The sequence below is a fragment of the Salmo salar genome, chromosome 02 (genome assembly GCF_965601325.2).
Source record: "Salmo salar chromosome 02, fSalSal1, whole genome shotgun sequence".
NCBI classification, from domain to species: domain Eukaryota; kingdom Metazoa; phylum Chordata; class Actinopteri; order Salmoniformes; family Salmonidae; genus Salmo; species Salmo salar.
Window position 1 is genome coordinate 59,244,639 of NC_138292.1, and position 27,526 is coordinate 59,272,164.

Here is a 27,526-nt window from a genome sequence, read left to right on the forward strand (position 1 = left end):
GCTTTAAATGTCCATAAACACTAAGATAGTTAGAACATTTAACATACAAAAGAAAATACTTGCTTGCCCAGAAATCTTGTTCCCAAAAAATGTGAGCTGTACCTAAATGATATACACTTAAATTGTCTTCCATGTTGATGGTGATTTTATGTTCAAATACACACTTATAACAGATACCTTTTTCTATTTGAAATTTAAGGAAATGTATGCTCAATTACATACTAATTATTGGACAGACAGTGCGAGAGAGACAGGAAAGCCAGGAGGAGTGTCTGTGCCAGAAAGACAGCGGCCCGACTTGAACACGACAGCACAAACACACACCACGCCAGGCCATTCAAACCAGGGGTGGGGAAAAAGTTGGTCAGATGACAACATATGTGCCAGATCTCATTCAGTTCTGAGCACATGCTGATGGGAACTTGCTGCTGGAGAAGTTTTTTACCCGTTCAATGGCACGTTCAACATGAATCCGTAGCTGAGCAATGCGACGGGTGTCACACACCTCTGGAGCAGTGAACTGAGACTTCCCCCTCACAAATGGTGCTACAGAGACACGGACTCCTTTGGAAACAAGTAAGTCCTGAATGTCAAAACTCCGATCCGCCAGTACCCCATCCCCTGCTTCCAGCATGTCCAGTAATCCACTCCCCCCAAAGACCTGTCTGTCAGAGGTTGCCCCCCTATACAGATCAAACTTGTACATAACGGAGCCATGAGGTGCAATGCACACTAAGGCCTTGGTCATGTTATGGTTCTTGTAGTTGAACCAGGTGCAGGACTGTGTGGCAAGCCTGGATGGCTTTCAATGAAAACCTCTGTGCAGTCTACTATGACTCGACAGTTCAGGTATGCTGTCTTGACTGCGACAGGCATACGCTTCTGTACAAACTGCCGACTGGGCAGTTGCTTGAAACGATGATACATGATATTGCACCGAAACGCCAAAGCAGTCAGCAACGGTCCCTCCTTAAAAGTCCCACTCGGAGACGAAGAGGACCAGGAACAGTTCATTCATGGGACCAAGCTTTCTGTGTCTCCCCAACTCTTGGCCATCTTTTGCCAGCTTCCCTTTGAAAACAGAGCCCCAGTAGTGCAGCTGGCCACTTCGCTTTGGTCGGAGGAAGTCGTATAAGTTCAGAAAGGTCATGTAGTCCGGCAGTCCGGTGTAAAACCATATATCACCAGCACTTCCCTGGAATCTCTCTATGGAGGTTTTCCTGTGCAGCTGCCTCTGGAGCTCTTTGATTTTGGCTTCAGCCTTCTCCAGCTCGGCAGTATCTATACAGTTGCCCTCCTCATTCTTCTCACCAACTTCCCTCATGGACGCAACCATCTCTGCTATCTGACAAATAACCAGAATGTGCAATAAGTCACCCGTATGTACTTTATTGTTTATATATTAGGGTATGTATTACTGATAGAGCTGGAGGCAGATACCTAAACGTCATTGGCTTCACCTGGAATGCTTTTCCAACAGTCTTGAAGGAGTTCCCACATATGCTGAGCACTTGTTGGCTGCTTTTCCTTTACTCTGCGGTCCAACTCATTCCAAACCATCTCAATTGGGTTGAGGTTGGGTGATTGTGGAGGCCATGTTACTCCATCACTCTCCTTCTTGGTCAAATAGCCCTCACACAGCCTGGAGGTGTGTTGGGTCATTGTCCTGTGGGAAAACAAATGATAGTCCCACTAAGCGCAAACCAGATGGGATGGCATATCGCTGCAGAATGCTGTGGTAGCCATGCTGTTTAAGCGTGCCTTGAATTCAAAATAAATCACTGATAGTGTCACCAGCAAAGCACCCCCACACCATCACACCTCCTCCATGCTTCACGGTGGGAACCACACATGCGGACATAATCCGTTCACCTACTCTGCGTCTCACAAAGACACTGCGGTTGGAACCAAAAATCGTCATTCCAAAGGACAGATTTCCAACCGTCTAATGTCCATTGCTCGTATTTCTTGGTCCAAGCAAGTCTCTTCTTTTTATTGGTGTACTTTAGTAGTGGTTTCTTTGCAGCAATTTGACCATGAAGGCCTAATTTATTTAGGCTGCAATTTCTGAGGCTGGTAACTAATTAATTTATCCTCAGCACCAGAGGTAACTCTGGGTCTTCCTTTTCTGTGGCGGTCCTCATGAGAGCCAGTTTCATCATAGTACTTGATGGTTTTTGCGACTGCACTTGAAGAAACTTTCAAAGTTCTTGAAATTTTACGGATTGACTGACCTTCATGTCTTAAAGTAATGATGGACTGTTATTTCTCTTTGCTTATTTGAGCTATTCTTGACATAATATGGACATGGTCTTTTACCAATAGGGCTATTTTCTGTTTACCACCCCTACCTTGTCACAACACAACTGATTGGCTCAAATGCATAAAGGAAAGAAATTCCACAAATTAACTTTTAACAAGGCACACCTGTTAATTGAAATGCATTCCAGGTGACTACCTCATGAAGCTGGTTGAGAGAATGCCAAGAGTGTGCAAAGCTGTCAAGGCAAAGGGTGGCTTCTTCGAAGAATCTCAAATATAAAATATATTTTGATTTGTTTAAAACTTTTTTGGTTACTACATGATTCCATATGTGTTATTTCTTAGTTTTGATGTCTTCACTATTATTCTACAATGTAGAAAATAGTCAAAATATAGAAAAACCCTGGAATGAGTACGTGTGTCCAAACTTTTGACTTGTACTGTATGTATGTGTATATATGTGTTTTATTCAGATTTTTCAGGGGGTGCTGCTGCACCCTCAGCACCCCTTCTTCCCGCAGATTGATGCTGGTGAGCATTGCACATGCGGTGTGTCCTCTTGGGAGATAGGCAGTAGTGTTTTTTTAGGGGGGGGTGCACAAAAACACAGGATTCATAATATATTGTTATCTTTTTACAGTTTTTAGAATAGATTTCACTTAATTAGTTACCAGTTAAACGTTTTCTGTTGTCGCTGTGGTTGGTGTTCTGTTGTTTTTGTACTGTAATTGTTGTATTGCCAGCAGATGGCGGTAATAACAGTATATAATCTATGACCACCTGCCGGCCTTACTAGAAAGAGCCAGAGTACCAAAGCCTCACAAGAGCAAAACGCTAGATAGGGATATTGGGTCATTCATTATGCAAGTATAGTATGGGTACCATGATGCAAATGCATGTACATCATAGACAGCATGTCACATTTCCACTATAGTTGACTACTAGAGCACTGGGCTAGAACAGTTAACCTCTTCAACATTTACTTCTCTCCTGTTTAGGTGAGTAACTTCCCATGGATCCTCGTCCCTGTGAACACACTGAGCGGGGGTGTGCCAAGAACAGCACAGTCTAACAGACACAGATCAAAACCTCAGATTAGATTAGAGCAGGCCGGTGTACAAAGAAACCAGTGTGAGGCAGCGGAAGTGGTTTTGCATGCGTTTCAGACAGGAAGTTAATGTCAGGGAGAAGTGGCTCCTACACCCCAAACACTGACTTTGATGTGGAGATGGGTCATACGTATGACTGACAGCAGGATGAGTGAGACAACCCCTCCCAACCCAGAGAGAGACAATCTCTATTACATACACTCCAGGTAGAGGCAGTGGCATGTATTCATGGATGCCAAGGGAAGCCAAGGACTTGGGCATATTATCTGACTACTTATGTCATCCAGTTAATCAGCCTTTCTCTTTTGAAACATTGCGTCACAGTGTGTGGTGTTGAGTGTAACCAAACATGACCCATGATAAGGGTCCACATCCAATCTACTACATTGCTCCTCCATGCTCTCTGTAGGAACTCTGTTGTGCTCAAGCGCTGAAGTAGTTAGTGGAGTAACCATAGAGATATAGGGCCAGTTTCCCAGATGAAGTCTAGTCCTGGACTAAAAAGCATTCTCAATGGAGAATATACATTGAAAAGAGTTTTGAATTTAATGACTAGGCTTAATCTGTGTCTGGGGTACGAGCCCATAATGTTCTCAATTCTATGCATAAAACTTGCTCATAAGAAAATGTGGATTGTTGTAATGTGAAACATACAGTATGCACGACAGCAAGAAGTAACCAACGTCACAACAGTAGCTTCTTCAGAGTGATCGTTTTATTATTCTGTCGTTGTCTATCTACGTTCAAAGGAAATCAAATGCTGTGACAGACATCAGGGGACATCATCCTCCAGTTTGAAAACGGAAATGTAAAAAAAAAATGTTTTTTAATACGTGCACATCATGAAATGACAAAAGCAACCATGTCAGATAGACAGACATACAAAAACTTTCCAGCATAATGTAAACAATCACATCGTCTTAGGTGTCAACCACTGTATGATACCACTCTGGAATAACGTGAGTCAGACGGCTGCAATTGAGCGAACGAGGAAATATACCACAGAATGATACTGGTAGCAGACTGTCGTCACCGAAGTGACACAATAGTGAGTGCTGAGTGCGGCGTTGTGTCGTATTTAACTAGGCTTAATGAGTGGTACACTTGCCGGCAACCTTCGCACTGTAATGAATGACCGAGGAGAGTGTAAATAATGACCACGGGAGAGTGCAAGGCTGTCCAGGAACCTAGAGACAGCGTAATTAGACATCAATGTTTTGGACTGGGTCCTATTTATCAGCCCCCTTGAGAGCAGCGAAATCCACCGTCTGGTAGCGTCAACTAGCCTGGTAGCACAGACTGAATGCTGAACGCAGCGTTCAATCTGGTTCAACTAGGCCAAGTGTCAACCAATAGGGTACCAGTCTCAACTCTAAAACCTGCAGAAACATTGACCCTTGCAATCGCATAAGGTCTAGGGCCAGGAATTTTCCCTGAACACGTGACATGACTTGGAAATACTCCAGATCAGATGGTCAGGAAAACTTCAGGGTCATACATGTCATATGATTGGCTGAGAATACAGACACACTTGAATATGTAAATAGTTGTCTCGTACAGAAAATACACACACGCGTCACACTTTAGTGTTTTTTAAAGTTTTTTTTTTTAACATAGTGTGACATACTGAACTTTGATTGGGGGGTGGGGGGGGGGGGGGGGGGGGCTTTGCAACAACAGCAAGGTGACACACAGCCAGGCTACAGTTCATAGAGAAACCACGTAAGCAAGGCTTCTCGTGCCCTTGCATTTTCAAACACCTGCAAGTCAATCGGAGTATCAGTTCATTGGAATGGCTCATTGCAGTTCATTGCAGGCTAGAAATAACATTGAAAAAAAACTTGCATGGTCCACTCCCTGCATATTCCCTTCAGACCTGCCTCTGTGTATTTCAGCCATTTCACGTCAAGAAACCATAAAGCATATTCGAGTAGTTTTTCAAATCAAAGAGTGTAGATAGGGAATAACAAGCAGAGTGGAGGAGAGATCATATGGAATTCCTTGCATTTGAGGTCCTCTTCAAGATTCTCAAAAAGGTCCAAAGTAGAGAGTTGTGGACACAGTTCAATAGTGGTCAATGACCCACCCGTTGCGCTTGTCGTCCTGATCTAGAGTCAGTTTGGCAGCATCATTGGTCCTTTAATCTCTTTATCAAGATGGAGGATTCCATTCTGCCTCCGTCACAAGCAGACACTGACTGAAGGATGAATACTGAACATGTTGCCCAGATCAAGCACTTTATGTCCCCTCTTTCAGGAAATGCTAAACTACCGTTTCTGTGACTTCTTCTCGCCCGCTGTCAAAAACGTCCCCCTTTAGACACAACCAAACCAGCAGATGTGTTCGCATCTAATCTCATAGAATTCCAAATGCCCTTTTGATACGTCCCATAATCAGACAAAACAAGACTTTGTCATACGCATGTCATTCTGTTGAAAACATAGATCCACACTGCACATTTACATCAAACCATTTAGTCATTTCTCAAGGGTAACACTACCCTCTGGCACAAAACATTGTTTCTCTTTCATCGTATTATCATACTTGGAAGTGAGACAGAAGAGACTGCGAAGCTGAGATGGGTTTTTGAGATTCAGACTGGGGTTTCCATAAGGTAGCCCCTAACCAATGGCTGGCATGTGTGGAGAATGGAGACATTGTATTGGTCACCATATCTCTGCGATCTGCTGCTTAAAAAGCGCTCATTGGTCAACCTGGAGAGACAAAAATCACCAGAGATGGAAAAGGCACTACCCAACTTCCACAAACGCAGGGTGAAATCAGTGAGTGTAGCGATCTCATCTGTTCACTATCCAATACCTTCTTTCATAGAACTAATGATAAGGATACTGCCGTTTCAACCCAGTCAACCACTAGCTATCTCCATAAAGAACCCGTACAACCTAATTTAGCTACATTTAGGTCATATTGAATCAGCCCCATCATCAGTTAAGTCTATTGATTGCGGATGGACATAAAACTCTATACCATGGTCTCTGATTTTATTGAGAAAGATGGCTACATTTAAGAATGCAGAAAGCGCCTACATGTCTAAACGGGTAAAAAAAGGACAATTTGTTCCAGCTGATAGCCGCGCTTCCGCTTTCATACCAGAACAAAGTAGAAATCCTTTTCCAAATTAGATTTCCGCCTTAAATATTATTCCTGTATTGAATAACTCCCGATCACATGAAAACCATTTAGCTTCTTGTCTCAGACTCTGTGCATGATCTGGGTCATATTAATTAGTGCACACAGTTTCAAAACGTAACAAAACATTTTGCTACGAAAAACAAAAATTTGTGTTTCTTATTCAGTTCAGGTAGTTCCTCCCTGTTTGGATCTGTTTCCTTCCATTTGGTACCAAATGAATATGATCCTAGAAAACAATATGTAGGCCTACAAATAGGGAAGAAATCAAGTAAATGAATGGAGAAAAAACCCACTAAAACAGGCTCAAACTACAAATATTTATAGATATACATACACATCGATAACAATAGAATTTCTCTCCAGTCCATGGTCCATCTGAGAGCCCAAAGCTGGGTTGATATGAATAACACACTAGACTAGAGTCTTTGGTCTCTGACATCTTCCTCATTGTCTTTGTCTAATAGGATGGTGATGTCATGCGTAAAGAAAGAAAACAAAGAAGGTATAGGAATGGAGGCCGATGCCGGAGTCGAGCTATAGCCGGATCCCTTGTGTTTTTTATTTATTTTTTTACTTCAACTTAGGTTCCTTTGTAATGCTTCTCTGTTCCGTGTGTCTCCCTCATTGCATCAAAGAATCCACAGTGAACTGTAGAGTCTGAGTAATGAAATCTGCCTCTCGCTCTGTGTCTTTGCAGGGTTTTTGCTCCTCTTCCCATTCTTCATTTAGGTCTGTGTTTCTGAAGTGTCCCTCAAAGTCCTGAGGGGGTGTAAATGTGCCAATGTGGGACGGGGGGGGGGGGGGGGGCATGTCATTATTCATTTAGCCAATCAAATGTTTTGGTTGACATGATCACATGTTTTGGTTGACTGGCGTGACGTAGTTGCGCGGGAACATGCCCGTCTGGCCGTGGCAAGCGCCTTTCCACCAGTTGGGGTCGGAGTTGTCCAGGACCTGGATGAAGTCGCCGCGTCGGAAGCCCAGCTCGCCGTCCTCCTGAGGGTCGAAGTCAAACAGCGCCTGCACGTACGTTGAATGCTGGCGAGACGAGAGGAGAAACACATGGGTTAGAATACGTGATGAGGGTAGTCGGGCAGGTTAGCCAAGACATAGTCCTGGATCGTGTTCATTAGGACACGCAACGGATAATGTTTTAAAATGCTTTGCAAAGGAATAGAACATTTGTGTTTCGTACTGGTCTGTGTTGTGTAGTAGACCCTCTGTTAAAGTGAGTTTTCTTCTGTTTGGTGCCTAATGAACATGACCCTGTATTCCAACTACCAATTGTATTGCACTTCTACTTGTATATTTGTCTCATAACCAACATGGAGACCATAGTGAATTAAGCTATTTGTCTGCAAAATTGCTTAGTGAACTGTAGTTCACTGGTAATCGGCTAAGCTGTGTTTTTGCATGATTGCTTAGATGAGATTACGTGATGCAATCTCATTAAACGATTGTCAGAGATGAGGATTTCCCTGGTATTCCGTATGATGTGTGTATACATACATTACCTTCAGAAAATATTCACATCCCTTGACCTTTTCCACATTTTGTTGTGTCACAGCCTGAATTTAAAATAGATGAAATTTAGATATTTTTTGGTCCACACAATACCCCATAATGTTAGTGGAATTGTGTTTTTGGACATTTTTACAAACCCATTTAAAACTGAAAAGCTGAAATGTCTTGAGTCAATAAGTATTCAACCCCTTTTTTATGGCAAGCCTAAATAAGTTCAGGAGTAAACATTTGCTTAACAAGTCACATAATAAGTTGCATGTATTCAATCTGGGTGCAATAATAGTGTTTTGTTTTATGACTACCTCATCTCTGTACCCCACACACAATTATCTGTAAGGTCCCTCAGTCAAGTAGTGAATTTCAAACAGATTCAACCATAAAGACCAGGGAGGTTTTCCTATGCCTCGCAAAGGGTATCTATTGGAAGATTGGCCAAGTTAGAGATTTTACTTTAATCTACTTGAAAATCTATGACAAAACCTGAAAATGGTTGTCTAGCAATGACCAACCACCACCAAGCGCTTGAAGAATTTTGAAAATAATAATAGGCAAATGTTGCACAATCGAGGTGTGGAAAGCTCTTTAGAGACTTACCCAGAAAGACTCACAGCTGTAATCGCTGCCAAAGTGCTTCTACAAAGTATTGACTTTTGAACACAAGTATTTTGAACACATTTGCAAACGTTTCTAAAAACATGTTTTCGCTTTGTCATGATGGGGTATTGTGTGAATGATGGGTGAGGAAAAAAATAAATGTAATACACTTTTTAATTCAGGCGCTAACAACAAAATGTGGAATAAGTCAAGGGGTGTGAATACTTTCTGAAGGCACTGTATCTGTGTGTACATGTATTTGTGTGTGTGTATTGGGGGAGGGGGGGGGGGAGAAGGACGAGGATGAGAAGAAGTAGAAGAAGCGGGAGATAAGGACAGAATAAACATAACATTTGTGATTACTGATAAGGTAAAAGGAGGAGTGATTTAGGAGAAAAGCGGCTTTTCGAAAGTAATAAAAAAGGGAAAACTGATATGATCGATGAGGGTCCCCTGTGTGTGTGTGTGTCCCTGTGTGTGTGTGTGTCCCTCCTCACCTGTGGGACCTGCTCGATGTCCCTGAGGAAGATGGGCTGGTTGCGGGACACAGAGGTGGAACGGTGGTAGTCCACCAGGGAGTTGAGAGAGTTGAACTTGACAACCCACAGGAAGTACTTCCCAGCCCCGTCACGCAGGACCTTGAAGTGCTGCACGTCATTACCAAACCTGGGGAGAGGTAGCATAGATCTAGAAGTGACTGGTTAAGTTTAAACAAGGTGACCATCCTACTACCGTTTCAGATCTGTGATGACCAAACCTGTGGCGGAGGAGGAAGAGGAGGAGAAGAAGGGGGATATAAGTATAGAATAAACAGAAAGTGAGTGATGACATTTACCGTGGTAACCATCTGAGAACAGCAGTCAAAACACTGTTAAGTCTACATCACATGGGCAATCGTTTCATAACCATCTGTGTCAGCGCTGTCATGAATGATTTAAGCCCAGATGGCCCAGTTTCCTTCTCTCCGCGTGATATCATGAGTTTGGGATTTTGACACAGAAGAAGATATACTTCATTAGATTGCATTAGACAGGGACAGTTGTTTGGTACACAGCTGTGATACTAGGACAGTGCAACTGTAGCAGTAGCGACAATAATAATATTCTATTCTGTCACCTACTGTAAGTGCTGAACTGGAGTCTGTGTCCACAATGGCACCCTATTCTCTACACAGTGTACTACTTTTGGCCTGGACAAAGGGAATAAGGTTCCATTTCTCTCACACATACACACTCACTTATTTACTGCAGACACAGCCTGGGACTAGGGAAAGTGCCAGCTTGCAAAGCTTTGATAAGAGGCAGCAGCGCCCACACCGGAGCCATCTGACAGAGACCAAAGTGCTTTAGTAGCAGATAACTGTTGATTAGCCCCAGGTGAGTCAGAGATGACACAGCCAATTAACTTGATATGGATCTGTAGATCTGCACAGCGACTTTACATAAAGACTAGAGTGAGAACAGGGTGGCCAGTCACTGACTTAGAACAGTCAGTACTTCCCAGGTCAAGCTGGCTAGACGCCACCCTCGCAAACCAAGATGGGAGCTGTGCTTGAGAAAGGAAGCACTTAGCACAGAGTTAGAAAAAAAAACAATTAAATGAAGGACTGATATTGGAGAAAAGTTAATTTTTGAAAGTAATAAAAAAGTGAAAACGGATATGATCGGTCGATGAGTTATACGATTGAACTGAAATGAAATAAAGGTTAAATAAAACTGAGTGTGTGCGTGCGTGCGACATACTTGACAGAGAGGGAGAAGTCTCCCGGTGCGCTCTCCGACTCTCGGATGAGGAAGGCCCCATCGTGCCTCTGTTTGTTCAGCATCTCCTCTGCCTTCGCCCGGGGGATCTTACCATAGAACCACCTGGGACACAACAAATCAGAACAAAACACTTTAATAACTCATTAAAAATTATATAAAAACAAGTTGTAAGTAACGGTGACAAGTGCTGTTTTACTGCAAATTAATTAGAAAAAAATTGTGCTGGCAAAACTGGTTGAAATGACATTGTTTCAACCAGCCCTACGAAGCTGGGTGGTTTTTCCTTCTTAATTTGTAGGAAAACCAGCACTTATCAGAATTTGATTGTGGCGTGGTTGCGGCAGGTAATTAGCGTTGACCTTTTGAGTAATCTCAAGGCGTAGGGTCATAGGCGTGACTCAATGTCATGGGAACATGGCCTTAAGCAGAGCGTGACCTCAAACCTGACCCCTGTTATTGACAGTTGTAGTGGTTGTTGTGTCTGTGGGGGAGGAGTGAGTGAAGTGCATAGTGACCAATAACACTACTAAACAATGATGTCAAAATCAGAATATCACATCTATTTTGCATGCCAAATAGAATGAAATCAATGCAGTAAGTGAGCACCGGTGAGCCATTTAATTTGTCTTTTTGCATTTGTCCTAGTAGGTTGTAATTACAGGGAGGTTCCTGGTCTGATAAAATAAAAAAAATAAAAAACTGGTGGAGCCTTGGGCCGAGACAATGACAACTCTGTGTGCTGCCATGCCAACCGCACCTGCTACCTACTCCTCTGGCTGTCTGGCTCGGACTGTCTGAACAAAACACTTCCATAAGGGAGTCTGACTGTCTGGCCCTGACTGTCTGGCCCTGACTGTCTGGCCCTGACTGTCTGGCCCTGACTGTCTGGCCCTGACTGTCTGGCCCTGACTGTCTGGCCCTGACTGTCTGGCCCTGACTGATGCCCAATACCAGCGGTCAGTCACCAACCCCCATGGATACTCCATACAGAGTGTGTGTGTCACTGTGTGTGTGTGTGTGTGTGTGTGTGTCACTGTGTGTGTGTGTGTGTGTGTGTGTGTCACTGTGTGTCACTGTGTGTGTGTGTGTCACTGTGGTGTGTGTGTGTGTGTGTGTGTTTCCGCATGGGTGTAGTGTGTGATGGTGTGTGGGACCTCCCTTTCCTTCTGTGACTCGTCAGGTGTGGAATTTTACTGTCTAGATAAAGGTGTTATGTCACAATGTGCCAACAAAGGTGTTGCAACACATAATGTTTGCCTCTATCTCCAGTGAAAGCATACACACCCTGAGCTTTATCTATATAGCTTAATTTAGCCATATAGCTTAGCCTTACCATATACTGTAGCTTATCTTAGCGATAGCATACCCTTGGCTTAGCCAATAGCCACAGCCTCTGCAGTAGATCATGTCAGTGCAGGTGAGTGCTAGCGCTAAGCCGCTTAGCTTGTTCGTTTGTGAGCTCAGACAACATGACAAAGCCAGAGGACCTGATCAACTCCAGCTGTTCCTCATGAGGGAATGATAATATAGCCAGGTTTCACATACAGTATCATCATCAGGGCAGAGTCCTCAAACAGTGTCACAAGCCGGTAGTCACATACCCACCGGCTAGTTTTGCCGGCTGGGTAAAGATGACAGATACGAGTAGAACAAGTTCAGTCCATTACATGTGTACACACACACATTGACCTGTTAGGTAGCACTAGCATCTCTGGGCCATTGGTTTCAACCCACAAGCCTTCAGTATTTAGCAATGCTATTCTTTGTGCCTGGTGTTCACACGCAAACAGGCTTAGGGATGACAGAACTCTAACCCCCTCATCCACAGTGCTCTGATCTCCATGAGGTAACACCCTGAGGTAACAGTAACACTGTGTGTAGAGAGATAATGTGGATATCCTCCTATTATCCCGGTCCTTCCTGCTTTGTGGTAGGGGAGTGCTGCTCTTTGATGTGGTCACACTGACATCCACGGCTAGCAGGCTTCCATAAGGGAGTCTAAGCCCTTTACACACTATTGAGCCGAACCAAACCATACTGTTGTGACTTGGCCATCTTCTCCTGACATGATCCTTTCCAGCATGGTAACAGCAACCGTGGTGGATGTAACCAGGTCAAGGCCAGACCCAGAGTGAAGTGAGTACTGTTTTTTTTTCTTCATATCCAGCCCCACCATCTGCCTGCCTGCTATCATGGACCCTCCTCCACCAGCTGCTCCTCTATAGAGCAGGTGATTCCCTCCCTCCTGTATTTAGGCCCAGCTGACCAATCAGTCATAGGATCCTTAAAGCTAATGGACAGTCTCTTCCTGACTGCTATAATAGGGCCCTCTGTCTCTGATTGGTTGCGGTGTGAGAGCCCTCACAGCCCTGAGAACAGGTGGCAGCGGTGGGGAAGGCGTTCTCACACAGCTGACAACTATACAAGACAAAGCCCCTCTTTGCTACTGTGTGTGTCTGTAGAATATAAAGTACAATCCATCTCTATTTAGTGGCTACCTCAGAATAGGATCCATTTAGTGACCTTTAAGTTTATGTAGAAAGGGCAAATGTAGGACAGTTACAATACAATCCATCTCCCATCTGACAGTTACACAAAAGCCCTGTTGCTCGGCTGAAGTCATATTCTTTACAAAATATAGCATGTTAGAAACGGTGCCCCATATTGAAACAATAGGGCCTACAGTGCATTCGGAAAGTATTTTGACCCCTTCACCTTTTCCACATTGTTACTTTACAGCCCTATACTAAAATTTATTAAATTATATTTTTTCCTCAATCTACACACAATACCCCATAATGACAACCCGAAAAGTTTATATTTTTTTGCAAATTTATCAAAAATAAAAAACAGAAATACCTTATTTACATAAGTATAAAGACCCTTTGCTAGGAGACTGGAAATTGAGCTCAAGTGCATCCTGTTTCCATTGATCATCCTTGACATGTTTCTACAACTTGATTGGAGTCCGCCTTTGGTAAATTAAATTGATTGGACATGATTTTGAAAGGCACACACCTGTTTATATAAGGTCCCACAGTTGACAGTGCACGTCAGAGCAAAAACCAAGCCAAGCTCAGAGACAGTATTGTGTCGAGGCACAGATCTGGGGAAGGGTGCCAAAGAAATGTCTGCAGCATTGAAGATCCCCAACAACACAGTGGCCTCCATCATTCTTAAATGGAAGAAGTTTGGAACCACCAAGACTCTTCCTAGAGCTGGCCGCCCAGCTAAACTGAGCAATCGGGGGAGAAGGGCCTTGGTCAGGGAGGTGACCAAGAATCCGATGGTCACGCTGACAGAGCTCTAGAATTCCTCTGTGGAGATGGGAGAACCTTGCAGAAGGACAACCATCTCTGCAGCACTCCACCAATCAACTGTGCAGCGACGCTCCCCATCCAACCTGACCGAGCTTGAGAGGATCTGCAGAGAAGAATGGAAGAAACTCCCCAAATACAGGTGTGCCAAGCTTGTAGCGTCATACCCAAGAAGACTCGAGGCTGTAATTGCTGCCAAATGTGCTTCAACAAAGTACTGAGTAAAAGGTCTGAATACTTATGATAGATATTTTCTCTATATACATTTGCTAAAAATGTCTCTTTTTTTTTTGCTTTTTCATTATGGGGTATTGTGTGTAGATTGAGTGAAAAAAAAACTATTTCATCCATTTTAGAATAAGGCTGTAATGTAACAGAATGTGGAAAAAGTCAAGGGGTCTGTATACTTTCCCAATGCACTGTATGTTAAGTAGAGGGTATGTAGAAAGCTCTATATAGGCTATATTGGGCCAGAGGGCGATTGTGGGGGAAAACCTAATAGGTCTGACGCAGCAGAAACAGACTCTGGAATCAGGACTGACGACGCCACATGATGAGGGATTCTGGGTTGCCAAACCGACAACCCTGCGACCACATGGATCTCAGAGGCCTATAAACCACAAATCAGATCTAGAAAGCAGGGTCGCTTCCAGGCTAGCTTCCAGACCACAGCAGCAACATGAGGAGACCTTTATCCCCCTTATCTTCAGACCAGAGGAGCATTTATCCTAGCCACAGGAGTTCGCTAGACTCTGGTTCCAGTGTCTTCTGAATGGTTCTAACCATGGGAACTAGAGAAGTAAAACTGTCTATGAAGTTACTTTTCTTCTGATATTTAGCACAAATAAATGCCCTTTGGAAAAAAGACACTTGACAAACTAGTACTGGAACCAACATTAGAACCTCACGTTTGATACCCCCATTTTGAGCTCCAGGTTAAACATGAAGTCATTTGGGGGAGGTGAACGCTGCCATTTTGGCTCTCCAGTTTCATGTGGACTTGTGGCAGGCTCAGATAGGGCAACTGGTATCGAAGGCTGGCTCATACTTACGGGTGTCCCTTCATTTCTATGTAGTTCTTGGGGATGAAGCCTTCCTTCCCATTCAGCTCTGCCTTGTACCAGTTCTGGTCGCATTCTTCATTCAAAACCTGAAGACACAAAACAGAGGGAAGAGAGCTGGGTCAAAGAGTCACAAATGGTTATAAGCATGGCCGTGACAAACATTAAGACCACACTATAAAAACCCACTGACATAGTGGGTACATGAAAGCCACATTTAAGGAAATATCCTCTACATTCATGTATTGCCATGTACATACACTGAGTGAACAAAACATTAGGAACTGCTCTTTCCATGACAGCTTTCAGCTGGATTCACCTGGTCAGTCTATGACCCCTGATTGATGTCACTTGTTAAATCCATTTCAAATCAGTGTAAATGAAGGGGAGGAGACAGGTTAAAGAAGGATTTTAAGCCTTATGACATGAATTGTGTAAGACAAAAGTGCCCTTGAACAGGGTATGGTAGTAGGTGCCAGGCGCACCGGATTGAGCGTGTCAAGAACCGCAACGCTGCTGGGTTTATCACACTCAACAGTTTCCCGTGTGTATCAAATCAAATGTATTTGTCACATACACATGGTTAGCAGGTGTTAATGCAAGTGTAGCGAAATGCTTGTGCTTCTAGTTCCGACCATGCAGTAATATCTAACAAGTAATCTACCAATTCCACAACAACTACCTTGTACACACAAGTGTAAAGGAATGAATACGAATATGTACATAAAAATATATGAATGAGTGATAGCCGAACGGCATAGGCAAGATGTAATAGATGGTATGGAGTACAGTATATACATATGAGATGAGTATTGTAGGGTATGAAAACATATAAAGCAGCATTGTTTAAGGTGGCTAGTGATACATCAGGAATTCCAAGATGCAGTAGATGGTATAGAGTACAGTATATACATATGAGATGAGTAATATAGGTTATGAAAACAAAGTGGCATTGTTTAAAGTGGCTAGTGATGCATCTAATTACATCAAGATGGCAAGATGCAGTAGATGGTATGGCATACAGTATATACATATAAGATGAATAATGTAGGTTATGTAAACATTATCTAATATAAATAATATAAAAAAGTGGCAAGTAATAAATTGATTACATCCATTTTCCCTTTATTAAAGTGGCTTGAGTTGAGTCAGTATGTTGGAAGCAGCCACTCAATGTTAGTGATGACTGTTTAACAGTCTGATGGCCTTGATATAGAAGCTGTTTTTCAGTCTCTCGGTTCCAGCTTTGATGCACCTGTACTGACCTCGCCTTCTGGATGATAGCGGGGTGAACAGGCAGTGGCTCGGGTGGTTGCTGTCCTTGATGATCTTTTTGGCCTTCCTGTGACATCGGGTGGTGTAGGTGTCCTGGAGGGCAGGTAGTTTGCACCCGGTGATGTGTTGTGCAGACCTCACTACCCTCTGGAGAGCCTTCCGGTTATGGGCGGAGCAGCTGCCGTACCAGGCGGTGATACAGCCCGACAAGATGCTCTCGATTGTGCATCTGTAAAAGTTTGTGAGTGTTTTTGGCGACAAGCCAAATTTCTTCAGCCTCCTGAGGTTGAAGAGGCGCTGCTGCGCCTTCTTCACCACGCTGTCTGTGTGGGTGGACCATTTCAGTTTGTCCGTGATGTGAACGCCGAGGAACTTAAAACTCTCCTTGGAATGGTACAAGGACATCCGGCCAACTTGACACAACTGTGGGATGCATTGGAGTCAACATCACTGTGGAAGGCTTTCGACACCTTGAGAGCTCTCAGAGAGACAACGACCAAACACTCTGGAGTTAGATGGGTTTTTAGGGTTGGATGGAAGAGGATTCCGGTTGATAGAACATGAATTGGATTTTAGGTGTGAGTTGGAGAAGTAGTAGTATGCGTCTTGGTAGAATTGCTCTTTCTGGATGAGTTTGTTTGAGTGAAAAATTGCTTGTGTGTCTAAAGGCAACTTCTACCTAGACAGATTAGTTCAAACACATGGCCTTACACCTCCACTCTTTATTACTCCGTCCCCGTCTGATTCCAAACCAACTCAGCTTCAGCATGGGACTGCATTGTCTCCCACAAGCAAGACCATCATACAGAACACCGATGTGACTGGGGAGTGGGGCCTCCATCGTCTCCCACAGTGTCTCCACACTCTACGGTGGATGACCAGTCATCTTAGTGGAGAGAAATGGCCAGGCTCAGTCTCTTAGCCTTCGCTGGTCTCAGTAAACACCCATTAATCTTAGCTTTTTCTCGCTGCTCTCTCGGCCGCATGGGGCTATGGCGCCACTCTTACCAGGCCACAAGTGAAATGGACTGCCACTGTAAACACAGAGGACAGGAAACAATGTGCACCAAGCAGGGAAAAAAAAGACATGGGTTATATTTTAGGCTTCCTAATGTAAATAATAGTGGGTTAGAAATGTATAGGCATTTGTGATGTCACATATGGGCCAATTTTAACTGTGCTAGTGATTCCTAAAATGCTTTCTGTTGTACCATGATCTTCCCCAACTCTACTACTGAGCAATTTGACGATAACAGAATGAGGCTGAGAGTCAGATGTTTCACTTTAAAATGCACGTCAAACAAAAAACAATGATTGCAAAGTTAAACCATACAACTCCACGCACAAGGACGACTTTAACAATTTCTACTGAAAATATTACAAAAACACATCTACTTGGCCTGTGCAGCTGCACAGTTTGGTAACAGAATTACGGTTTGTGCTGTTTGTGCCATCATTCTGTCAAACTTTGAATCTGCACTGTTCTTTAAGAAAATGGGTTTTTGTAAAATGTTCCGTGGAAATTGTTAAATGTCATTTTTGTGCAAAAAGTTGACTGCTTTTGTTTAACATACATTTTAAAGTGAAAAACTGGGAGTCTCAGCATCATTCTGTTACCATGGAATTGCCCCACTGTTTACCATAGATATTTGTTCCAAAAATAACTATAACAAGGAACCAGTGTTGTACTAGCTGACCTCCTTTTCCTGTGGAGAGAAATCTGAATATATGCAAAATCTGCCCCAATTTCTGTTCTATTGAATTCAAATCCCCCATTGGCAGAGATGAGGGGTTTAAGACAAATAAGCAAGCATACCACACACACACACACACACACACACACACACACACACACACACACACACACACACACACACACACACACACACACACACACACACACACACACAGTGACAGATGAGGGGGTGGATACCCTTATTTGTTCTGAGGGATGCTGGTGTGGGTCTACTGCTGGCCTCTGACTGCTTCCCAATCTGCCAATCACACACAGTCAGCACCTCCCATAGCACGACCAGCGCAGTGTGTGTTTGGCCCATGCCCCTTTCTAACACTGGCCGGCTGTCCCTCTAAACTCCGCATGACCTCACACCCCAAAACACGGTAATAAATACTCACACAGGTTGAGAATGCAGGAGATAAACATACACAGAGAGAGAGAGGGGAGGGGAGAGAGAGAAAGACAGTGTGACACAGTTCCACCCCCTCCCAGACACACACGCCCAGCTGCTCAGTACTGGTGACTCACCCAGTCTGTACCCTGGGGGCTGTGTTGGCCTGAGCAGGATTCTAAAGTGATAGCTACTGCTAGTGATGAAGAGAGGAGCGGTGCTGTAACCTTGTGAAGAGTCAGAGCCAATCCAGTCCTGACAGACACATGTAGGGCCTCTAGTATGACTGAATACTGCTCACACATGAATCTCTGAGGGAGAGGATGAGCTAATGTCTCTGTGCCAGTGTGTGTGTGTGTGTGTGTGTGTGTGTGTGTGTGTGTGTGTGTCTCTCTGTGGGAGTGTGCGTGGGTGTTTGCGTGGGTGAGTACATCCCTGTGTGTGTGCCTGCGCAATCCCATGTCTGTGTGGAAATGTGCAACAGTGTGTGTGTGTGCGTGCACTGGAGGGAAGGAAATGAGGGATATAATGACAGTCCTCTCCCTCCCATGAGCGAGGCAGGAGCTCCGGCTGCTGATAAAACTAATTACACCAATGCTAGGAAACAAGGAGCTAGTGCTGACGGAGAGAGAGCGAGAGAGAACGTAGAGGGAGAAGGAGACAAGTACACAGAAGTAGAGGCTGCATCCTGTATGTGAGTGTGTGTGGTATGGGGGTCATAACAGGTGGAACAACAGAAGGGTACTGGACTCTATACTGGAAGCAATGTGGACACTCTCCACCTTCCTTGCTGACCAGTAAGAACTAGGAACGCCCTTCACATTAACCCTTCCAACACAATCATAAGAGTAAGACGTAAGAGAGAGAGAGAGTTTCTCTTAAAACACATCTAATCCATGGTTTGGAAGGATATAACTTTATTATCCCATTGTTTTTAATTCCTATGCAGACTTTGAGAGCATGTTATGAAAAAAGAAAAGGCAACGTGGCCATGCATTTGGCACTATAGCAAAGTGAATTTGAGCCAGGGATTTGTTAAAGCCAAATAAAGACAAGCGCACTTCAAAGAATGAGAAACAAAACAGACTAGTAAAACCCATCCGACACGGCAATAAAGACTGTTTCAGTCAATGTCTTTTTTCTGGCTACCATTAACAGTACATTTTGTTGTACAGTACATCGTTTCATCAGTGGCTGTCTAATTCAGTTTGGACTTCCCATAACAGAGACCGGTAATGGGTTTTAAAGCTGGAAAAACATAAAACTGTCTGTCAACTTCATGAAATGAGACCACACCACTCAGTGCTATAATACCATCTGCTAGTTTGATCGTATCAGGCCTTGGGACAGAAACAGAGGTAGCCTAGCTGTCACAAAAGGCTGACTGGCTGGCGCAATGACATGCACACACACATCTGTCTCTCCTAGCTCTTTCTTCCTGTCGCATACAATGATGCATTCTCTCTCTGTCTCCACCCTTCTTGATACCCCTCTGTGTCCTGCTTCATCTCCCTTTTCTCTCTGTACTACCTCTCCTTCTCTCTATCCCTGTCCCCCCCATTCTGTCGCCACTTCTCTGTATTTTCTATACCGAAGCACAATGACAATATGATATGTATAGGCTATGTCATCAGCAACCACCGTGCTAACGGAGGGTGAAGCTATAAGCGCCATGCTTCCCATTCAGCATGCAGAACCTTAGACAGTGGCTGTAGTGAATGATATACCTCAGTATGGTAATCACCTCACAGAGTGTTACTGGTCGTGGCTGAGGCACAGTCCTCTGGATGGATCTCGTTGCAAACCTCTGTAAGGGCGTTGATGCGGTTACATTTACAAGATCAGGCCTCGGAGTAATCTCCTTCACAGCTGCCACACACACACACCATCATGATCATCCCAAATCCTCATCCTGTCATCTCCTAAACCAGACGTGATAAGTCTTGTGATGGCCCCATTACTGCTGCAGCCGCCGTGCCCTGACCAAGTGTTACAGTTTGTGTGAAGAACCACTGTGGTTTTTCAGGAGGAACGGACACCAGATGGGACTGTACGTGACATGAGATAAAGTGACCTGGGAGGAAGTACCCGGTTAACACGCTTCACCATGGGAGTGGAACACGCCTGTCAATGGCAAAACCACATAGTCAGTTAGTCAGTCCTCTCTCTCTCATGGTGGACAAGGAGTAGAAGGATGGAAGAGAGGGGGAGGGAGGTAGAAGAGAGGGGTATTTTGCCACTGCATAGTGTAGTCCAGAGAGGATTGGGAAGGAATCAAACTGCATGATTATAACCTGGGATGTGAATTCAATCGGGGCAACAACTCAGCAGACACCATGCTCTTAAATCTAAAGCATATCCACAGGGGGTTCCTCTCCTCCGACAAGAGAGACTTCTGTGTGGTGTTTGAGTGGGGGGGAATGTGTGTATGTGTGTGAGCCTGTTCTGTATCCACAACCAGCCAGGGAACAAGGCATTCAGGGCGAATACTGTTTTCTGGTGCGTCATGAATATACATGAGATGGTAGACGAGAAGGAAGGAGAGAGAAAAATTGAGCATAATGAAAGAGAGAGAGATAGAGAGAGAAAAATTCTGAGAGAGAAACACGCACACTTACACACGACACACAGGAGGTAAGCTTATCTTTCTCCCAGAGCGATAAACATCCAAGATGTCCGTGGAGGTGTGTGGAGAAACAGACGGGCGATACCTGACAGAAAACTTAATGAACTATGTGAGGGGAATCAGAGTGTGTGTGTTCGCACGTTGGGAATCAGAGCAGACAAGAAAATTGATGAACTGCAGGGGGGAGCGTGCACTGAACAAAAATATTGAACGCATCACGCAACAACTTCAAAGATTTTACTAGGTTACAGTTCATATAAGAGAATCAGTCAATTTAAATAAACTCATTAGGCCCTAATCTATGGATTTCACATGACTGGGAATACAGATATGCATCGGTTGGTCACAGATACCTTAAAAAAAAGGTAGGGGCGTGGATCCGAAAGCCAGCATCTGATGACCACCACTTGCCTCATGCAGCATGACATCTCCTTCGCATAGAGTTGTCCAGGCTGTCGATTGTGGCCTGTGGAATGGTGTCCTACTACTCTTCAATGGCTTGTAAAGTTTCTGGATATTGGCAGGAACTGGAACCCGCTGTCGTTCACGTCGATCCAGAGCATCCCAAACATGCTCAATGGGTGACATGTCTGGTGAGTATGCAGGCCATGGAAGAACTGCGATATTCTCAGCTTCCAGGAATTGTGTACAGTTCCTTGTGACATGGGGCCCGTGCATTATAATGCTGAAACATGAGGTGATGGCAGCGGATGAACGGCACGACAACGAGCCTCAGGATCTCATCACGGTATCTCCATGCATTCAAATTGCCATCGATAAAATGCAATTGTGTTTGTTGTTCGTAGCTCTTGCCTGCCCAAGCTTATTGATCAGCTTATTGATATGCCACACCTGTCAGATGGATTGATTCTCTTGGCAAAGGAGCAATGCTCACTAACAGGGACGTAAACATTTCTGCACAACATTTTAGAGAAATAAGCTTTTTGTGCATATGGAACATTTCTGGGATCTTTTATTTTAGCTCATGAAACATGGGGTCAACACTACATGTTGCATTTATACTTTTGGTCAGTATATTTCTTTCCACGAAGAGGCTCTACATAAACTCACAAGAATCTGCTTTGTCTCCACAAAAATGTACAAATATTGCTTTAAGCACCGATTTATAGAAGCATACTGTAGGAATTGGTACAGTGAACAAAGTGGTGCATTTCCATGTACAGTACAGTGATTTGCATCTGTTTAGACCTCTGAATACAAACAACTATGACATGTCTAACATTTTCCAACCCACTGCTTTATAAAAATAGCAACATTAAGCATTGATGCATACTTTGCATAGTAACATGGTACCTAGCGTGTCTACATTATCCAAACTACTGCTTTATGAAAATAGCAACATTAAGCATTGATGCATACTTTGCATAGTAACATGGTACCTAGCGTGTCTACATTATCTAAACTACTGCTTTATGAAAATAGCAACATTAAGCATTGATGCATACTTTGCATAGTAACATGGTACCTAGCGTGTCTACATTATCTAAACTACTGCTTTATGAAAATAGCAACATTAAGCATTGATGCATACTTTGCATAGTAACATGGTACCTAGCGTGTCTACATTATCTAAACTACTGCTTTATGAAAATAGCAACATTAAGCATTGATGCATACTTTGCATAGTAACATGGTACCTAGCGTGTCTACATTATCTAAACTACTGCTTTATGTAAATAGCAACACTAAAACATTGATGCATAGTAATCAATTACACTATCCTCTAGTTGGGATGAATCTTACATTGCCAGTTGCCACACATCCAAGTCTTCACTTGGATAAAGTCAGTGGTAATCGAGGCTCATTACACAACCCTCTAGTTTTCTGGGATTTTGGATGGTGCCAAGAGCCTAGCCTGTAGCAGCTGGAGCCTTGCTTTCCTGGAGAGCTGTGTGCTGTTCTGTCCCTCTCTGTCCCCTGTCCTGGTTCTGCCCGGTTGGCCCTGGTCCCAGCCTCTGTTTTGGGACTAATCCACGAGGTCTATTTATCCTGTGTCGGAGGAGGGGATAAAGGGTGAGGACCGACAGCTAAACCACTAATCCAGCTACAGCACTGGGACACTTTTAACAAGATCCCAGATTGGGGCTGTCTGGATTAGAAAGAGAGAGACAGAGAGAGCGACAGAGGGAGAAAGAACGACAGAGAGAAAGAGCGACAGAGTGTGAAAAACAGACCCATTAGGTTTAGACAGGCAGTCACAACATAGCCCACTCAGACTAGAGAGAGGCTCAGTGTAGGGGACAGGCCTCTGAGGATCTAGTCTGCCCAGATGGCCCCTCTCAGACACTCTCTCCCCCTGGGAGGGCTTTCTATCGATGTCTACAAACTGTCAACAACAGTAGAGTTTCAGGGTCAGCACAGAGACAGAGAGAGAGAGAGAGAGAGACAGAGAGAGAGAGAGAGACAGAGACAGAGAGACAGCGCGACCGAGCGAGATACCTTGTGTTTATTATCTATTTCACTTGCTTTGGCAATGTAAACATATGTTTCCCATGCCAATAAAGCCATTAAATTGAGAGAGAAAGCAGAAAGCATACACACACAAACTAACCCCTCTACCCTGCTCTCTGCCCTGCTCCACTGACAGGTGTAGTGAGTGGTATGACATCTACCACTTGTGAAGGAGCACAGGGGTTACTTAGGGGAAGAATGAGTCACTCTGATACTCTGGCTGGGAAGATGAAGACAAGATGAGTGTCCCTGGTGTATCGCTAATGCGAACTATGTCTCTCGCCTCACAGGAGACACAGCAGGCAGCCGGGCCCGGGCACGTTAGCGCTAGCATAAACAAGTTAGCGCGGTAATGCTAACTGACACAACCCAGGTGACAGACGAGCAGATGCTACAGAGGTAACTGCAACTGATCCTATTTTGAGGAGAACTATTGAGCGAGGTTACGCTTTACAAAGTGAGCGATGACAGGGAACACTGCTGGTTTGACAGTCTGCTGTCTGTCCCGTCTCTCGGTACTTGGGTGTGGGGGGGTGTGTGTGTGCTGTGGTTGCTGTCAAATTTCTTTACACGGAGGGATGGAGCATAAATTTGCACGTCCTATATAAAGTGCTAACGATGAGTCGAAATCCACTTAGCCTATGGTCTTCTTTTAGTGAAAGTGATTTACAAAAGTAAACATACTAGCAATATGCGGCTACTGTTGGTAGTCTGCAAAAAGAAAGCTACAAAAAGACATGTAGAATTAGTCTTGGCTAGCCTACTGTAGCCATGTCATATGTCTTTTGGACTCTTAAAGAGGCAGTGTCCTATTTTCAAATCTTCTCAAATGACATACTTTAGAAACAAAAATGTATGCAATTAATACAATTCTAAAGAATAGTGTAATGACTTACATTGCCAAATTATATTACACAGCTTTTTAATACATATAATAACCAAATGTAGCCTCTTAATAGCTGAATATAGAGAGAAAGCATGCCAACCTATAGGCCCTGCATGACCCCAGTGCATTTAAAGGGATACTTCTGGGTTTTGGCAATGAAGGAAGTCGGAGTTAGTTTTAGCAAGCTAATGCTAGGTACCTACTAGCATGCTAGCAGTTACCATAGACTTCCAGCCATTGTGTTAATGCTAGTTAGCAATTGTGCTAATGCTAGTTAGCAACTTCCTTCAAACATTCATTGCCAAGATACTGAATTATCCCTTTAAGAACTACACCATGTCCAGGCCAGTAGAAATTCTGTTCAGGCCAGTAGATTTTTGCCAGGGTCCAACGTTAACTGGACGAATTTTACCAGTGAGAAAAAAAGCTACCGTTGGACCCTGGCGTGTTTCATAAACAGCCATGGAGTGGTGGCACATAGGCTCTTTACTGTGCGTTGACTGACGAACAGCAAGCTTGACTTGTTTAAAGGTGTGGAACTGCCTGAAAAGTCAATCTCATTTATCCTTGCCATTCATAAATCATCCAACGTAGTTACTGTACATGTCCATGGTGTCGCATCGGGACAAGTAAACTAAAGATCTCGTTTGTATTTTCAATATGAAGTCCTTTAGTACTCGCCAGACAATGATGTTAAAGTGAGTGACTCGTCAGTAGTCTACCAAATCGCATCGCTAAGAGAGCAATTCATTTGGCTCTCTAATTTGCATACTGGTAGGCTTTGAATTGTTTTAAAAGCCAATTATACTTATTTTCAAAAGATAGATATACTGTCGGTCTACTGATTTAATGAACATTTTGACAATGCTGCTTTCTGTGTGGCAAAGCCCATGTTTAACACCTGCTTCATTGTTCAATCATACCTGAAGCCTGTGGAAGTCAGACTCTTACAGGATGCATTAAAGGCCCAATGCAGTCAAAATGAAGTTGTTCCTGTGTTTTATATCATATTGCACAACAGCTGATGAAACTAACAATGTAAAAGTGTGAAAATATTTGATCAGTGTTATATCCTGATTGTATTTTCAGCCAGAAACTATCCAGTATTAGAATGTACCAGAGGCCACCAAAATAGAGCTTGTTCGGCAAAAATGTCGTAACCTGACCCTGGCTGGCTACTTTTTGGATTTGGCTGGCTACTCCATGTGCTTGTGGAAACACTGTATGCTGTTGTTTAGTGGGAAGGAGCGCAGGTGTAACTTAGAGGAGGAATGAGTCACTCTGATCGGGAAGATGAGCAGAAGACGAGTCCTGTATGTTGGGGTGCCTGCCTAGCATGTTAGCACTCTAATGCCAACTGACTCACCCACGGTGATGAGAGACCAGCTGGGGATGAGTCAGCATGAGGCAACAGAGGGTCTACATAGTCCATCTTTTTGTCCCAACTAGGCAACATACCTAACCAACTGAGCTAATTGATCAGTTCAGTGATTGAATTTAACACAGCTGGTCTTCCAGGTCAGTTCAATCAAAAACATGGCACGCAAGGACTAGGGTTGAGAGTCCTGTACTGCATGTTGGCACACAAGGACTAGGGTTGAGAGTCCTGTACTGCATGTTGGCACGCAAGGACTAGGGTTGAGAGTCCTGTACTGCATGTTGGCACGCAAGGACTAGGGTTGAGAGTCCTGCACTGCATGTTGGCACACAAGGACTAGGGTTGAGAGTCCTGTACTGCATGTTGGCACGCAAGGACTAGGGTTGAGAGTCCTGCACTGCATGTTGGCACGCAAGGACTAGGGTTGAGAGTCCTGCACTGCATGTTGGCACGCAAGGACTAGGGTTGAGAGTCCTGCACTGCATGTTGGCACGCAAGGACTAGGGTTGAGAGTCCTGCACTGCATGTTGGCACGCAAGGACTAGGGTTGAGAGTCCTGCACTGCATGTTGGCACGCAAGGACTAGGGTTGAGAGTCCTGTACTGTATGTTGGCACACAAGGACTAGGGTTATACCAGAGAGGAAGGTTTATTCCCAATACCTCCCCTTAGCCCTCCCCCTCGTTTTAGAGGGTCGCTCGGTGGAGGAGTGGCACTCAAAATGGAGCAACTAGTGGTAGGGAGAGCTAAATTAGGCCTAGGGAATGGGACATCATTACATCAGTTGCGCACATCAGAAACTGTCAACGGATACCACTCAATTCATTGACGACGAGCCTTGTGTTTTTCACAATGACTGTACTGGTGGCAGTAATAGCTTTCCTTATATTTCTCATGCAAAAAATACATACTTACCATATGAGCAACAAATGAGAACAGCAGAACAATATGCCCGTAACATACCCATCCTCTAGTTGTGGTTCAAAGTGGAGGAGTACTGAAGTTGGACCTTCATTCCATAGCAGTTTGACATGTAACAGTCACATTTCCTTCGCTCAGTCACTACCAGGGGAAGTACTGTTCTGAAGTCATCAAACCGGCACTAGGCTACACTCATAGATAGAGGCTCCGTGTGGCAGATTTCTAGGCTAATCAATGGAAGATGGAATTAAAATTACAGAACTAAAAGTTAAATGAGGACAGGCTACAACACCGAGAGCCAACAGGTAGGCTGCTACTTAATAATCTGAATGCGAAATAAATGTACACATACATGTTATTCAATCATTGCACCCACACTGCTCGCGTGCGACAACGAGCGTCTGCGTTGCTAAGCGCTAAAATAGAAGTCAGTTCTATTTGTGACGCTGAATGCGGTGCAAGTCCTGCCTCTCCCATCTCCTCATTGGTTTATAGAAGCATATACCCACGTGCCATCGCCTCATTGGTTATACCCACGTGGGTGATTGAAAGATGAACTGAGGTCGGTAATAACCCTTATTATGAAAGTTAGTTGCCAATCGCCCTATAAAGTCCAAAGTGCAATCTAGCTAGCTAAATTGCCATTAATGTTTCATGCTTTTCAACCTGTCCCCAAATTAATATAATTGGTTCAGAGATTGTTTTGATATTTCAACCTGCGTGTTGTGATCGCGTTTGGTGTGGGGGGACAAAATCAATTTGCGGATGCACTCATTTGGGCATGGTGTGATTTAATATAGAAAGAAATGGAAACCGCACAGTTAAAGTTATGTAGTCTCAATTAGCCTAGCTAAGCTAATTTCTCTCAGTTTGATGCAGTCAAGACAGATACTACGTAATCAGACGAGATGAATAACGAGCAATAAGTATACCACTGCGAGTCAACATGGTTGCCATCTCTCCCCCTCCCTGCTCCCCTGGTTACTCTCAGACGCACACTACAAGGCTTCTGGAACTGCAAAATATGGTTATTTTGCTCGAATGGGTACAGAAACGG

The 27,526-nt window shown here is 43.9% G+C and overlaps 1 protein-coding gene across 1 annotated transcript in view; it reads right to left on the minus strand.

Moving 5' to 3' along the window:
* Nucleotides 1-4,068: 4,068 nt before the first annotated feature.
* The window catches only part of LOC106587111 (growth factor receptor-bound protein 2-like), a 32,343-nt gene continuing 8,885 nt past the window's right edge, over nucleotides 4,069-27,526 (minus strand). Inside the window, exons 2-5 of the mRNA XM_014175114.3 lie at nucleotides 14,775-14,872; nucleotides 10,385-10,507; nucleotides 9,140-9,308; nucleotides 4,069-7,562 (exon numbers count right to left, since the gene is read on the minus strand). Coding sequence (XP_014030589.1) covers nucleotides 7,377-7,562; nucleotides 9,140-9,308; nucleotides 10,385-10,507; nucleotides 14,775-14,872 — 576 coding nt within the window. The 3' untranslated portion in view covers nucleotides 4,069-7,376. The remainder of the gene's footprint in view (nucleotides 7,563-9,139; nucleotides 9,309-10,384; nucleotides 10,508-14,774; nucleotides 14,873-27,526) is intronic.